Source organism: Bufo bufo, chromosome 8 (genome assembly GCF_905171765.1).
Source record: "Bufo bufo chromosome 8, aBufBuf1.1, whole genome shotgun sequence".
In the NCBI taxonomy this organism is placed as follows: Eukaryota; Metazoa; Chordata; class Amphibia; order Anura; family Bufonidae; genus Bufo; species Bufo bufo.
This window is the reverse complement of record NC_053396.1, coordinates 23266616-23283879: the sequence shown is the minus strand read 5'-3', so window position 1 is coordinate 23283879 and position 17264 is coordinate 23266616. Positions and strand designations below refer to the sequence as shown.

Here is a 17264-nt window from a genome sequence, read left to right as displayed (position 1 = left end):
ACTGACCGTCATTTCTTAAAGTAATGATGGCCACTCTTTTTTCTTTACTTAGCTGCTTTTTTCTTGCCATAATACAAATTCTAACAGTCTATTCAGTAGGACTATCAGCTGTGTATCCACCTGAGTTCTCCTCAACGCAACTGATGGTCCCAACCCCATTTATAAGGCAAGAAATCCCACTTATTAAACCTGACAGGGCACACCTGGGAAGTGAAAACCATTTCAGGGGACTACCTCTTGAAGCTCATCAAGAGAATGCCAAGAGTGTGCAAAGCAGTTATCAACGCAAAAGGTGGAACCTAGAATATGACAACCTTTGAAGAACCTAGAATATGACATATTTTCAGTTGTTTCACACTTGTTTGTTATGTATATAATTCCACATGTGTTAATTCATAGTTTTGATGCCTTCAGTGTGAATCTACAATTTTCATAGTCATGAAAATAAAGAAAACTCTTTGAATGAGAAGGTGTGTCCAAACTTTTGGTCTGTACTGTATGTGACACTGAGCGAGCAATTGACTTGTCGGTAAGGAACGCTTTCTTCCTGACAATCAGCCGCTCCTTCTGCCGGGTTAAACCCACCTTAAGGGTCCATTCACATGTCTGCAAAATTTTGCGGAACAGGTGCGGACCCATTCATTTTCAATGGGGCCGGAATGTGCGGTCCGCATCTGCATTTGCGGATCCGCACTTCCGTTCCGTCAAAAAATATTGCGGACTATGAGAGTGCCGGCGATGTGCGGTCCGCAAAACACATACGAACGTGTGAATGGACCCTAAGTGTGATTTATCAGCTCCCTAAAAGAAAACAAACATAGAGGGAAGTGAGGTCACTGCATAGAGTACTGGCAAAAGGGAGACACCCACTGCTTGTGAGAGAAATGCATCTAGCTGTGCAGCTAAACCAGGGAATAGTATGGCAGAAAGAGACTTTAGGGAAGCCCAAACATAAGTGTTTCTTCACAGTTATGACTGTACAAAGAAGCAGAGCCATTATGCAAACTTTTTTTTTTAAAACTCAGGTATGCTTTAAGGCTTGAAAAAATAGCACCGTTTAAGTTTAAAATATAACAACGGTGGACAATCCCACCATCAAAATTACTGTCACTCTCTGCAGAGATGTGATGGGATAATCATCCTTTGCTTAGTACAGAGTAAGAAATCATATGTAAGACGTATATGGAGGATAAAGACAGTGTGTGAGTCACGGAGCGAGAGCCTACACAGAGCCATTATTTTACTGGAAGTCATAATGATTATGTTTATTACCAGCCTGTGAGTGACATTCCCCACATTTATCCAGACTAGAAATTTGTACTTGGTATAGGTATCATTTTAAAAAAAGGTCATGTCATTTAAGACGGTGTGGGCGGCAGACACGAGGGCCTCGGCTTTTAAATGTAGGGTCTGATCTGCAATGTAAAAAGGAGCTGGTGTTGAGAAATGGGCACAAGGTGGGAGATAACCAGCATGAACATTATGCAAACCTTTCTGCCTCGGGGGGCATTAAGAGGCAACACTTTTGTGAGGGAGAACTAAGGGGGGCATTCTCACTGTGAGAGGGGCATTAATGGGATATAACTACTGACTGGGCATTCTTGCTATGAGTGGGCACCGACGGGGCATAAGTACTGTGTGGGAACACTAAGGATTGATTCTAGTGTGTGGGCATTCTACTGTGTTGTGCCACTAAAGGGGCATTTTTACTGTGAGAGGGGTACTAAGGAGGCATAACTACTGTGAGGGGTACTAAGGGGGCATTCTTACTGTGATGGTGACGTAAGGGGGCATAACTACTGTGTGGGGACACTAAGGGTTCATTCTACTGTGTTTGGACATTCTACTGTGTTGGGGCACTAAAGGGGCATTCTTACTGTGAGAGGGGTACTAAGGGGGCATTCTTACTGTGAGGGGGAAGGGGGCATTCCTACTGTGATGGTGACATAAGGGGGAAAAAGTACTGTGTGGGGACACTAAGGGTTCATTCTACTATGTTTGGGCATGCTACGGTGTTGGGGCACTAAAGGGAAATTCTTACTGCAAGAGGGGCAATAAAGGGTCATAACTACTTTGAGGGGAACATAACTACTGTGAGGGGGCACTAAGGGAGAATAACTACTGTCAGGGGACTTCCTTACCATGAGTAGGCATTAAGGGGACATAACTACTTTTGGGGGTACTAAGGGTACATTTTACAGCTTTCTGCTGTGTTGTGGCACCAGAGGGGCATTCTTATTGTAGGGGAAGCCCAAAGGGGCATTCATACTGTGTTGTGGCACATAGAGGATATTTTTGCTATGAGAGGGCACTTTACACGGGCCAAGAATCGCATAGATCATCATTAATTAGTGTTCATGCTTGTTAGCGATGATCGAGCGGTGTAAATGTTCTACCAATTACCCGATGAAAGGGCGAAACGTTGGATCGTTTGTGCGAACACAAAAATCCTCGTTTCCCAACAGCAGATCGTGTTGTGTAATCACACTATGCTGCCGGGAAACAATGAGTCTGTATGGGGAACAGAGATGGTATTAGTGAACACTCCTGCCCATACTCTGGAGGAGATGGCTGCATGTAAATACAACATTCTCCTCCACCAGAGAGCAACAGATTGTCGGGAAGGAACACTTCCTTCCCGACAATCTGCTGTAATATCATCTCATGTAAAGGGACGTGTAAAGGGGGAATTCTAAGGGTCCCTTTACATGGGACGATATTACAGCAGATTGTCGGGAAGGAAGCGTTCCTTCCCGACAATCTGCTGCTCGCTGGTGGAGGAGACCTCTGTATTAGTGCCATCGCTCTTACCTACAACGAATCGTTGTTTCCTAGCAGCAGACCATGTTGTTTCCCAGCAGCAACACGATCTACTTTTGGGAAACGAGAATTTTCACACAAACAATCCAATTACCGGATGAACGAGCGCAACGCTCGACAGTATGTTGACACTGCCAGATCATCGATAAAGAGTGGTACTATGAACGCTCGATAGTGATGATCTATGCGATTTTCAGCCCGTGTAAAGGGGCCTTTACTGTTAGGGGGATAAAACTACTGTGAGGTGGCACCACGGGGGTATCTTTACTCTGAGGGTGCACAAAAGTGACATAATCATTGTGTGGGAAAATGTATTACAGTATGTCAAACAAAGAGGACACTGTCAAAGTGTGTGAGGCACAAAGTGGCACTATTACTGACTAAAGGCACAAAGGAGACTAAGCAGGATTGGGCATGTACTGTATGGATGAAAATGAGAAAAAAAGGTGTAATTTAACATAATAAATTTGCCATGATGTGCTGCACAAGCCGCAAACTTTACCCCTCATTGCTTTCTTTGAAGGTTGGGAGGTATGCATCAGCTCGATATGCCCTAATAGTGTATTTGATAAGGAAATGGACATTTAAATACCTTTTTAAATTTGGTAAATCTTTCGATTTCCAATCTGTACTCTATGACCATTGCAAGGGCTGAGCTATAGGGGGAAGACGAGGAAGTAGAAGCACCTGGGCCCACATGCCTGAGGAAAGGCCGCATAAGACGACATCAGTTTGATATGCGCAGGCCCTATTAAAATTTTTTAACTGGGGCTGAGGAGCTTTAAGTTATACCTCTGGGACTATGTAGTGGGGTGACATATCCTGTGGCCAATTTGGGATTGGCCCTATGGTCACATGAAGAAGACCTCTCTGAATGTATCAACTGTCTGGATAAATTTACGGCTCTAATACTCGAATGAGCAAAACCTATTTTCACACCCCTGTCATTTGACTTTCTGGAAGCTTTTAATTCAACAATAAATGTTCCAAGTCAGACTGAACTACTCTTTAGAAAATGCAATGGTATGATGCTAGGGAAACGAAAAAGTGAGGGCCAAAGAAGGAAATAGCCACGTAATTTAGCCCATTCTGGCTAGATCCCTCGACAAATATTGTGAAGCCAGGTGGAGCGTTTGCGCAGACTGAGGTTAGGGAGAGCAATGAGAAGACAACGTGCACTTTCCATACTATATGGCTTCAAAGTCTCTATACAAACACTAAATCTGTGAAAGAGCCCCCTGTACCAAAGCTAGGAAACCAAGGAAATCTGGAAACCAAACAAAAACTGCAAGTGTTCAGCCCAGCAGCTGCAAAGCCGCAAAAGATAGAAAGTTCGAGGAAGATTTACTACAATGTCTGTGCAGTAAACTTCTAGTAGTCTTGAATTTGATAATCCAGAATATATTTCAGATCCATTAATATTGGATTAAAGGAATGTCCTATGAAGAGTGCAATTTTTACAGAAATTAGGTCCTACTGTGCCTTTCACTTGAAATCCAGGTGAAAAGAACTGTGCCATATTCCACTGACAGCCATATTACCAAGGTACTCAAACATGGGGGAAACAGCTCACTACAATGAAGACATACATTGGCACCATATGCATAAACATGAAGTTGTACGTGTGACTCTAGGTGCATTACCATACAAACTCTGGTGGACTTCAAGGATGACAACTAAAGACGTGTTGTATGGTAAAATTGATACAGTTTCCACTAAAATCCTTCTGGTATTTACCCCTGCACACCTACGCTTAAGGGTCTTTTATTGCCAAGGCACATATACTCCACACCTATACTAAATGTCTTTTATTGCCAAGGCACAGATACTTCATGGTATCTATCACCACACACCTAGACTAAATGTCTTTCATTGCCAAGGCACTGATACCTCATGGTAGTTATTCCTATACATCTAGGCTAAAGGTCTTTCATTGTGAAGGCACTGATAACCCATAGCAGTTAACCCTAAACACAATGTATTTCATTGCCAAGGCACTGATATCCCATGGTATTCATTCCTACACATCTAGGCTAAAGGTCTTTCATTGCGAAGGCACTAATACCCCATGGTAGTTAACCCTAAACAAGCAGATTAAAGTCTTTCATTGCCAAGGCACTGATACCCCATGGTAATTATTCCTACTTCTAGGGTAAAGGTCTTTTATTGCTAAGGCACTAATACCCCACAGTAGTTAACCCTAAACAAGCAGATTAAAGTCTTTCATTGCCAAGGCACTGATATCCCATGGTAGTTATCCCTACACACCTAGACTAAAGGTCTTTCATTGCCAAGGCACTGATACCTCATGGTAATTATTCCTACTTCTAGGGTAAAGGTCTTTCATTGCTAAGGCACCAATACCCCACAGTAGTTAACCCTAATCAAGCAGATTAAAGGTCTTTCATTGCCAAGGCACTGGTAACCCGATGGTAGTTATTCCTACACATCTAGATTTAAAGGTCTTTCATCACCAAGGCACTGATTTATCATGGTAGATATTCCTACACATCTAGGCTAAAGATCTTTCATCGCCAAGGCACTGATACCACATGGTAATCAACCCTTCACACTTAGACCAAAAGTCTTTCATTGTCAAGGCACTGTAGTTATTGAACTGGTAATATTCAAATTCACAATATTTCGTGAATATTTGGCCAAATATTCGTCATATATTTGCGAATTCGAGAATTCGTGATCTCCAGTCAATATTTTCTTGATTGCGAATATCGGCAATCGGAAAATTCGCGATACGAAAATTCGCGATCAACACTACTCCTAAAGTCAAAGATATTGCAGCCTTCTTATTGGCCCACAAGCAAGAAGCAGTGAGGGATCATGGGTACTGATGAAAGAAAATCTAGAATATTTGCGATTACGAAGATATAGCATTATATTCTACATATTCGCGAATTCTCGAAGTGCCAATATTCGCGATAAAAATTTGCACTTAGGATATTCGCGATCAACACTAAGGGGTATTTCAGTGATTTTATCAGCTTATTGAGAAGTAGCAAGAGCACTCCGATGTTACTGTATGCATGACCATCAATCCATGCAAATACCTTCTCTCCGTGCTTGCATTGGTGAGAGGGCAAAGGTCTTTATCCAGGTTTTAGTAATTGTTGGGGGTCCCATCAGTGAGACTGGCACCAATCTAACATTTATCACCAATCCAGTGCAAGAGAGGAGAGAGTTTTCCATAATTAACATTTATGGTACAACAATTTGATCACTGGTTACCCCACCCCCAGTTTCCTGCTTGGTCACTTTACCATTGAGCTCTACTGGAGATACAGAAACAGTTGGGTTGTGCAGTATAGTGGTGTTCTTAGTAAATAAGGAAGTAGCTAGCTTCTCCATTTACTTTGGTTAATAGAGCTAGTAGCTTAAGGCACAGAGATGATCAATATCCCAATTTGTGACCACTCTATATTGAACTCTATCATTGAGAAGTAAAAAGCTGGAACTATAATTCACTGGCAGCCTCAGTGAGGAAGGAAGCAGCTAGCCTTTCCATGTATTTGGGTTTCTGTATCTCTGAAAGCCTAAGACATAAGTTCATGGAAAGAAAAGCATGAGATTTTACTGTATAATCATTGCAATGTTTGCTCAGATCTCCGAAAAGTAAGCTTTCAGTACCTGAATGGAGGCCGGGAGTCCTGATGGTACCGCACGGAAGCTATTGTGGTTAAGGCGTAAATATATCAGCTTCTTTAACGGCTGAAAAGTCAAAGGGGAAATGTTTCCATCATGAAACCCATTGCCCTCCATTTCCAGATTTAGCAAGTTACCCAAACCTAGAGGAAGAACAAACAGATTATCACACCTTAAAATTTAGAAAAATAAAATTGTAATACGTTTTTGTATTTTTTTTCTCTAATTCAATGATATTTATGTAATTATATTAAGACCTGTTTACAGATCTCTTTGTATAACTCATTACTGATACATGGACGGACGCTGAATGAGCCATCCAAGACTACTAGGGTTTTACACTCCTCAACATTGAAATTGCAACACCAAGAAGGAACATTTGTGGAATTATGGAAATCACAGGATCAATAGACATCTTAATGACATGCAAATGACTCATAAGTGGAAGCAAAATATTCAAAACATCTAAGTTTATTCAGTGCACTTACAAACCTTAGGATAATCATGGTTGCCTGAGGAATGTTCTGCCAGATTGAATGCACCTGGGCATGCAAATCATCAAGATCAGCTGCTGGCAGCTCCCTTTGCAGTTACTGACCAATGATGTCCCAGATCTGCTCAATGGGAATGAAATGCTACAGGCCATGGTAGCACGTTCAATGGAACACCTGTAGCTGCATGTCTGGCTTGTAGCCCAATGTCGTGCAGAGGTGTTCTGATGGTTTGTGTAGACACTGTTTGCCACCCTAGGCTTGGGATGTGAAGTCCAATGTCACCTGCAGTACAGAATAGATCACTACGCGCCATTGTTCTAATCAAACAATCCATCCGTGCAGAGGTTCACCTCTCTGCACCGTCTTCTGTCATTCATTGTTCTTCCAACCACCAGAAAACATAACTTTGAACAGCGCTGTAATCTCGGCCTAGGTGCATAGCGATCTTCCGGAGTAATAAACCATGGTCTCTCAGTTCAAGGATCCTGTCCTTCTCAGTTTGCGACAAGTGGTGATAATTGGAACGTTGACGAACAGTAGGCATCGCATAATCATCCCACACGACTTGATCAGATTTTTTAGGTTTCATGTGGCTAAAAAAACCTTGAATCCGGCTTTTATAACCCCCTATATGCCACAGATTGGAGCTAGGTGTATAAATTTTTTAGCATTTGCAGATCTTAGCGACACCTGCTACTTCCTCAATTTACATAACCTTATGGCTTGTCCTTCTTGTTATTTCAATGTTGAGGAGTGTATAAAGATTGCAATGGGGTAAAAACGACCACTAAAGGTTACTGCATTTATAAAATCACCCCATTCATGGTCCAGCAGCATCCATAGCTCTTGGCCACCATGTTCTCATGCCTTGGATTAATTGACCCTTCTCTATATGTCTGGATTTCTAACATCGACTAGTTTGACTTTGTCTTATAGTTTGTGTCCCCCTGTGCACTGTGTTTTTGGCTACTTTAGCATTGCAATGGTCTGATTAATCATGATGTCTACATGTTAACATATGCTATTGACCAATGCTTGCTCCATTAGGTTTTTTCACTCTAGGTTCTGCCAACACTACCCAGAGAATCAATCACCAGACGCGTTTCAAAGGCTACCTGCCTTCTTCCACTGAGGAAGAAGGCAGGTAGCCTTTGAAACGCGTCTGGTGAGGAATAATTGGATCTGACAATATACCGGCAATAACTCTCTACTATATTGGATTGAGAAAGCGCTTTCTAAAGGATTTCTAAAGGAGGCCAAAAATTGCGGTTCTAAGGACTATCGAACTGCGGGTCTCCTCGGATACAATACAGAGACTGATGGGTTAAAGATTTCATTATCAGTACTGACCCAAACAGGTGGAATATCCAAAAGAAACCGGACGTGCACCTGCAGCGTGACACAGCCAGCATTCCAGTTCACAGTCGGGAGGACACAGCATCGGAGCAGACAGCTCAGCTGCGCTACAGAAAGGCAAGTTTGCTTGAAACTTACACCACGTGGGACGCCACGGTGAGAGTACATGTAAGTAAAAGCTACAGCTCCGATATATGTGAATCGGTCTAATTTTGCTGGACTTATGTTCATGGCTGCTTAACAGTTTGTTATACTGGTATTATTGCTTGACCGCATTGTAACACTACTGGACATTTCAATACCATTGTGCAAGCACCCTGCCGTGCTTGTTGCGGCTGCTCTATTACACAATCTATCAGCTCAAACTGAGCACCTGCGGAGAATTATGTGGATGAAGCCGTAATCCAGGCTACACGTTCTAATATTAAGAAGGACTATTTGAGGAATAGAACTACCAGTGGGAGACAGCGATTGTATTGATTTTTTAGAGATATTTACACATTTATATTTATATATTCACTATTTTATTATTCATTTGCACTTTAGTATGTTGATCCAGTAAATTTGCTACTTTATATCTATTGGACATTTCAAGTCACTTTGCTATATCACGTATTTTCACTCCTGAATTTTATTTATATTTATTCACATATATATTTATCTCTGAAGTCAGATTTGCTGTCAGCCACTGTTGTAGATAACGGAAGATCTACCAGTGTGTGCCTTCTATCAACGCTGGACCGACTTTCATTAGCTATACCAGTGGAGAGACATATGCATATTTTATCAATTAGTTTTATGTGTATTTTAACCATTTAGGTTTATTTAGAGGGTCTAACTATTAGGGTAATAATTGTATATTTATATACACTTGCTTACAATTGCTATCATCAATAAATTAATAAATTAATATATTAATATAATATTGTTTAAGTCGCATTGCCTACCTAGTGTACCAGGTATATGAGTGCCCATTCTATTTTCATTAGTAGAGTTTAGAGCCTAAAAACTTACAGGAAAAAGGGGTCCTGGTTTCCTGGACATCACGGAACCAGGTCTTTAAGATAACGTCGCTTCACTTCATTGAAGACCGCATGGTTGGCCCATTATAGTCAATGGACAGACAGCAGAAAAAGGGACAGGGTGCTGTTCTTCCACCTTTGTCTCTTCAATCTAGTGATCGTCGGAGGTTACAGTGGATCTCCAATGATTATACATCTCTTGACACATCCCCTTTAATTCTAGAGGCTAGTGTAGTTTAGACCCGAAACACCCTAAATTTACAAAAAAAAAGAGGGGTCCTGGTTCCCTAGACATCACAGAACTAGGTCTTTAAGATATTGTGAAAAATCTGCTTTGGTAATACGGTAAATCTTGACCATTGCGTTCGTTCATCGGTTTGTGTAGGCACCATGTTCAGCCTCTCTATTAGACAGCCCCACACAAGTCATCGCTGGTCCTGCCTCAGAAGTGGTTTCAGAAGACATGTAGCATATGTTAGAACAATACGAGGAGGTATTACAATCTCAACTATACAGTACGCTGTAATGTTTTCTGTTTACACAGCGTATTTCATCATAGGATCTGCATAGTGTAAAAGCAACAGTAAACCCTATCCTGGAGCATCTTCAAGAAAATCTGGAACTTGAGAAGCACATGGTGTCACATGAACACATGATAAATCCCCATGATATCTAACACATGTGTTGCAAACCTCAAAACAATATTGCACAATCACAGCAGTGACTAGGACAGATAATAGTTACGGAAAGTTTAACTAACAACAAATTATAAAAAAAAGAATAGGACATTTTACTTCAGATTGAAAATTGGTAAAAATAAGAAAATAGTTCTAATAGACTGAATGAAATGTTTACTTCATCCAAAAGTTCACTGATGAGTACATGTACTGCTGGCGGAGGTAGCGAGACACAATGAATCCGGTGGAGTGGAGGACTCTATGGTGTCCCACATGGGGATAACTAACAGATAACTAACTAACCAACCTTCCGGAATATCCCTTTAAGCCCTTTCCTCAGTAGAAATGTCTCATTTAATGTTTAAAATGGGACCCTCTTATAACATTTGAATGTCAATTGACTAAAGATGGTAATGGAACAATCACACTCATTTATTTGGACCATATCGGGGCATAATACCTTTGGATATACCCAACACGATATGTGTGAAAGGCCAATATGAAACCTGCGGAAGTCAATGCCCCTGAGATCAGCATTCAGGATTGAATTTATCAGAGTACATTAGTATTTTTGAGGACTTTATGTAAAACAATTTAAAATAAGGGTTCTAATGATTCGGTTTGGCATCAAGGATAGACTGGCCCATCTTATTACCAGGGGTCCTAAGGTACAGTACATAGGCCGACCTTGACGTATTAATGAGATGAAGTTTTAACAGTGCCTATGAGGTCCAAGAAAACACAACTTCTTCTAAAGTTAACAATGCATGCTTGATAAGTTCTAGAACTTTTTGATTTCAATTACACAAAGAGACTATCTTTGAGATCTTTGCCTTGCATATTCCTAAAAAGTATTTCCTCCATGAACCTGAGGAAAAATGATACCAGTCTTAATTGATATGTGGGAAACACATATCCTGTGTAGCGGCATAGTAGGACCTCACAATCATGCACTTTGGTAAGCTCAAGGTCACCTTCTCAAACACTGATGGGTATCATGACCTTTGAAGGTTCCCACTTGAAATCTTGACTTTACCATTAGTCAGATAAATGCCCAGTATGCTTCTCAGTTATCCAGCATTGGACAGAAGCCCTTTGGGCCCACTATAGGAAATGATTCTGAGGGCCCATCCTCTGTGTATTTAGAACCTTAAGGGCCATTTATTTATTTTTTTCATTATTGTCAGAGGTTGGGTCCCCAGAGGAACCTCTGGTGCTTTGGTTGACCAGTCCAACCCTGCAGTTATCTACCACAAACAGCCTTGAATCTAGTAGTCAAGTATGGGATAATGATGCACAGGGTATTACTTAAATCTTAAAGAGGTTATACCATGATTAATGTATAAAATGAAAATTAGACATCATATAGTACATGACAACCTCTTTCTAACAAAGCTAGAACCAGCCCTGTACCTCACATGGATCCAGAGATCTCCACATTTATTGTTCCAATTGCTATACTAAATTTCTATCAAGCCAGCTGCTCAGGGGGTATGTCCTTTCTGCAGCAAAGAGTGTGTGTCCTTTTTGCTTTAGCTCAGAGGGTGTGTCCTTTCTGCTGTAGCTCTCTCCCTATCACAGCTCAGAAGGCAGTTGAAGGATGGAACTAAGCATGTGCATCCACTCCAGTAAAGTGGACAGAGAAATAAGAAAAGAACAAACAGCAGGTGGCGCTATACAGGTATATTTTATTCAATAATTCAGTGGTTATTGTACAATTTTAATTACATGCAATTACAAAAGTATTCAGATCAGGGTGCTGGTTTTAAAACTGAAATATATTTTTTTTGTAGGACAACCTCTTTAAAGGGGTATTCTGGTAGGTACAAGTTATAAACAGGATTGAGGATAACTATCAGATCGGTGAGGGTCCTAACACTGGGACCCCTACTGATCACGAGATTGGGGGCCCCGTATCCCCTGCAGGTCCCTTGCTGCTCCCCTAAATTTACAGGAGCGGCCGGTCGCACATGCGCGTGGCCACTCCATTCATTTCTATGTGAGTTGCGGAGATAGCCAAGCGCTTTGCTATCTCTGGAACTCCCATATACAGTTTAAAAAAAAAAGTATGTGAAACCTTTGGAATGATATGGATTTCTGCACAAATTGGTCATAAAATGTGATCTGATCTTCATCTAAGTCACAACAATAGACAATCACAGTCTGCTTAAACTAATAACAGACAAAGAATTAAATGTTACCATGTTTTTATTGAACACATCATGTAAACATTCACAGTTCAGGTGGAAAAAGTATGTGAACCCTTGGATTTAATAACTGGTTGAACCTCCTTTGGTAGCAATAACTTCAACCAAACGTTTCCTGTAGTTGCAGATCAGACGTGCACAACGGTCAGGAGTAATTCTTGACCATTCCTCTTTACAGAATTGTTTCAGTTCAGCAATATTCTTGGGATGTCTGGTGTGAATCGCTTTCTTGAGGTCATGCCACAGCATCTCAATCGGGTTGAGGTCAGGACTCTGACTGGTCCACTCCAGAAGGCGTATTTTCTTCTGTTTAAGCCATTCTGTTGTTGATTTACTTCTATGCTTTGGGTCGTTGTCCTGTTGCAACACCCATCTTCTCTTGAGCTTCAGCTGGTGGACAGATGGCCTTAAGTTCTCCTGCAAAATGTCTTGATAAACTTGGGAATTCATTTTTCCTTTGATGATAGCAATCCGTCCAGGCCCTGATGCAGCAAAGCAGCCCCAAACCATGATGCCCCCACCACCATACTTCACAGTTGGGATGAGGTTTTCATGTTGGTGTGCTGTGCCTCTCTTTCTACACACATAGTGTTGTGTGTTTCTTCCAAACAACTCAACTTTGGTTTCATCTGTCCACAGAATATTTTGCCAGTACTGCTGTGGAACATCCAGGTGCTCTTGTGCAAACTGTAAACGTGCAGCAATGTTTTTTTTTTTGGACAGCAGTGGCTTCCTCTGTGGTATCCTCCCATGAAATCCATTCTTGTTTAGTGTTTTACGTATCGTAGATTCGCTAACAGGGATGTTAGCATATGCCAGAGATTTTTGTAAGTCTTTAGCTGACACTCTAGGATTCTTCTTTACCTCATTGAGCAGTCTGCGCTGTGCTCTTGCAGTCATGTTTACAGGACGGCCACTCCTAGGGAAAGTAGCAGCAGTGCTGAACTTTCTCCATTTATAGACAATTTGTCTTACCGTGGACTGAAGAACAGCAAGGCTTTTGGAGATACTTTTATAACCCTTTCCAGCTTTATGCAAGTCAACAATTTATAATCATAAGTCTTCTGAGAGCTCTTTTGTGCGAGGCATTATTCAATTCAGGCAATGCTTCTTGTGAAAAGCAAACCCAGAACTGGTGTGTGTTTTTTAAAGGGCAGGGCAGCTGTAACCAACACCTCCAATCTCATCTCATTGATTGGACTCCAGTTGGCTGACACCTCACTCCAATTAGCTCTTGGAGTTTAGTCTAGGGGTTCACATACTTTTTCCACCTGCTCTGTGAATGTTTACATGGTATGTTCAATAAAAACATGGTAACATTTAATTATTTGTGTTATTAGTTTAAGCAGACTGTGATTGTCTATTGTTGTGACTTAGATAAAGATCAGATCACATTTTATGACAAATTTGTGCAGAAATCCATATCATTCCAAAGGGTTCACATACTTTTTCTTGCAACTGTAAATTAATGGAGCAGGCACAAGCGTGCCCTATCAGCCGCTCCATTTATTTCAGGGAACTGCAGAGGGTACAGAGCCCCCATTTCCATGATCAGTGGGGGTCCCAGCCGTAGGACCCCCACCGGTCTGTTAGTTATTCCCTATCCGGTGGATAAGGGATAACTTGTACCTTCCGGAATATCCCTTTGAGCCCTTTCCTCATGTACCAGAAGATCAAGTAATCCCTATCCACATTTCGTTCTTACCACGAAAGCTGTGATGGTTTAGTTCTAGCAGCTTATTGTCATTGACTTTCAGTTCCTGGAGAGATGTTGGGAGTTGTGGTAGTACAGTCAGATGGTTACCATCCAAATTAAGCCGCTTCAGTTTGGTTAAATTCTAAAATACAAGGCTTGATTATTTCTACTGTTTAATGACAATGATTTAGTCAATACAAGTCTAAAACATGTCACAAAAGACCATAGAAAAGCCACCAGTGAAGAATCAGAAGGCACTTATAATTTTTATGAGAAGCCATTTTAATTATCTCTAGATAAGGGTGCATTCACATGACCATATGTATTTTGCAATCTACAAAACACAGATCCGCAAAAAATATGGATGAGGCCCTTGTGACATCTGTGTTGCATCGTTTTTTTGTGGCTCAATTATAACAACGTCTGCAAAACGGGCAAGAATAGGACATGTTCTTTTTTGCGGGGCTACGGAACGGCTATACAGATCAACAAGCGGTGTGCTGTCCGCATTTTTTTGCAGACCTATTGAAATGAATAGATCTGCATCCTATACGCAAAAATGCGCATCAAATACAGACCAAAATATGGTCGTGTGAATGCCCCTTAAGTATGACATGAGGTTCTCCACCCAAATGTAAGCCAATAAAATTTTTAGATAGTATGGTTTGAGTACTGCTAGGCCTCCTTGCCCCTTTCTTGCCCTTGATCTGAAGGTCCAAGTGATCTGAGAAAGATTGATTAGCAGACCTTCATAGTACCTAAACAGCCCATGAAGACTATGGATTTTAGGTAGTGTACTTATAGAAACCATACTAGTAGACATGACTCAAGTGTAACCCAGTTCTTCAAAATAAATGTAGGTGGAGAACTTTTAAGTAAAGGTCATGCTTGAAACCACCTTGACTTAGGTCATTTTTCCAACGTAGGGAGACTCTCCCTCTTCACCACAGGATAGTCACATATGCATGACCACTGGTGATCCCACTGCTAGGACCTCCACGATCTTTACAACACGGTCCCAAGTTCCCCGTTCCTCCCTGCCACATGATGAAGAGAAGTATGATTGGAGCTGCAGTCAAGAATGTAAGCTGTCGCTCCATTTATAGTCTCTAGGACTGAGGGAAAAGGCAGAGTACATAGGTCAGGAGGAAAGTGGGACTTGCGACACCTTTTCTAAAGTTTTGTGGGGGACACCCCCTGTGTTCATACATTTATCAACTATACTGTGGATAGGTGTTACATGAAGTGTTGTCAAAAGGATGCCTATGGGGCAAGCTCATGAACATAGATAGGTAAGCTTACGCTGATCAAGAGAGTAAAAGAAAAGTCAGATAAGGAATCCATGGTCCAAATGGGACATGGCTTTAACTCATGAACTGAAATATCTTCTGTATAGCATAATATTGAGGGTTCATGCACATGGTATTGCCATGTTCTTGAGGCTAATATTAGAGGAAGCCAATTAATCTAAGAGTATGTTTTTGAACACAAAAAACTCCCTCAGACATAAGGAGAAATTGCAAAGTCCACAGCTGTTGTTGGCCCTTGGTTGGGTAGAATGTCCCAGGACTCAGGATGTGCTGCAATTCAAAAGTGCTATTATACACTTATAGTGGCCGGGTTTGGGGTGGTCCTAAAGCTACGCTGGGTCCCCGGACACTTTTTAGGTGTCACTACGTGTTGCTGCTCTCCAGAAGGGATAATAAGGGGTAGTTAAAAGGATGCCTATGGGGCAAGCTCATGAACAGAGGTAAGCTTACCCCTGGCTCTCACTTAAAAAAGGGTGAAACCCATATCTTGATTTTTCTTAGAATGAACATTTCATTCATAAACTTCAAGTAGCAAATATAGAGTTGTAAGAATAGATGCTCCAGAATTGTTATTACATGGGGAATGCAAGTAGTTACTATATGAGACATGTCAGGAGAGGTGACAGCTCCTTTTTAAGTATTGCAATGCCCATCAAAGTTGTAGTTTCCTTAAATATAGTATTCAGTTGTCATACAGAACCTTCAGGAGAGCATGGTTGTGTATGATGCGTTTTATCCTTGCAGTGGAGGCCATCTATGCAGCACATCAGCCTATCCTTTACATCCTAATGAGTAGGGCTTGAATATGTGGACAGGACAGGATCTAGAATATGTAAATCCACGTCTCTGAGAGCCTTACCTTGAAGACATCATATGATAAGCCAGAGTCACCCAGTTTGTTCTTACTTAGGTCCAACCACTCTAAGTTTGGGAGGCCGGCAAAGGCCCTAGCGGGAAGCTTGGAAATCTCATTCTCTGGAAGAAAAACATGAAAATAAAACAATTTTGCTTTACCTGGATTTATGCCATAAACGTCCTGTATTCAGGGGTGACTTTAAAGGGAGTGCAACTAGCCTTGATGACCTGAGCACCCAGAATCTGTTCCCCGATCCCACCACTAGCGCTTATATACCTAACAAAATTTAGACAAGGGTGGTACATAAGCAACTGTGCAGTAGAGTCATATGGGCACTATATGGTATAGTATAAGGGGGGTCAATTGACCGTATTGCACAGGGAATCAACCAACCTAAGGCTAGCCCTGGCTGCATTTCTTTATCAAATATCCTTTGGGATCACATAATGCAAAACAGATGTTGGCTTATTAGATCCTTTACTGATTGCTTTGATTGCAGTCCTTTGTAGTTGAGCATTTGAAGAAGCGCTCCTGAAACCATCACGGATCAGAGGGGCCTAGGGACATGTTATTATGGGCTTCTTACAGTTTTGGAAGTACTATATGGTTGCTATTACATGTGCAGCTTCAGCTGTGGGTTCCACACCTCCAAGCTGAACAACCTTAAACTAAAGCAAGTACAAATGTGACTCAGCGGCCAGCAGTAACTGTGGTGTGGTACCACCAGCTCAGCCGCACACTTCTATTGGTGCTCTGGTAGTCCTTGATGCTTATACAAAGCCAAGATCCAGAGAATGAAAGAAAAGTCAGATAAGGAATCCATGGCCCAAAAAATGGGACATGGCGTTAACTCATGAACTGAAATATCTTCTGTATTGCATTATATTGAGGGTTCAAGCACGTGGTATTGCCATGTTCTTGAGGCTAATATTAGAGGAAGCCAATTAACCTAAGAGTGTGTTTTTGAACACCAAAAACTCCCTCAGACATGAAGAGAACATGCAAAGTCCTCAGCTGTTGTTAGCCCTTGGTTGGGTAGAATGTCCCAGGACTCGGTATGTGCTGCAAGTGCTGTTATCCACTTGCAGTGGCTGGGTTTGGGGTGGTCTCAAAGCTCTGCTGGTTCCCGCGGACACTTTTGAGGTGTCACCATGTGTTGCTGCTCTCCG

The 17264-nt window shown here is 41.5% G+C and overlaps 1 protein-coding gene across 1 annotated transcript in view; it reads right to left on the bottom strand.

Annotated features, from left to right (window-relative positions):
• The window catches only part of LOC120977271 (extracellular matrix protein 2-like), a 60044-nt gene that overhangs the window by 14397 nt on the left and 28383 nt on the right, over positions 1-17264 (bottom strand). Inside the window, exons 5-7 of the mRNA XM_040405121.1 lie at positions 16099-16214; positions 13939-14071; positions 6463-6620 (exon numbers count right to left, since the gene is read on the bottom strand). Of these exons, the coding sequence (XP_040261055.1) occupies positions 6463-6620; positions 13939-14071; positions 16099-16214 (407 nt within the window). The remainder of the gene's footprint in view (positions 1-6462; positions 6621-13938; positions 14072-16098; positions 16215-17264) is intronic.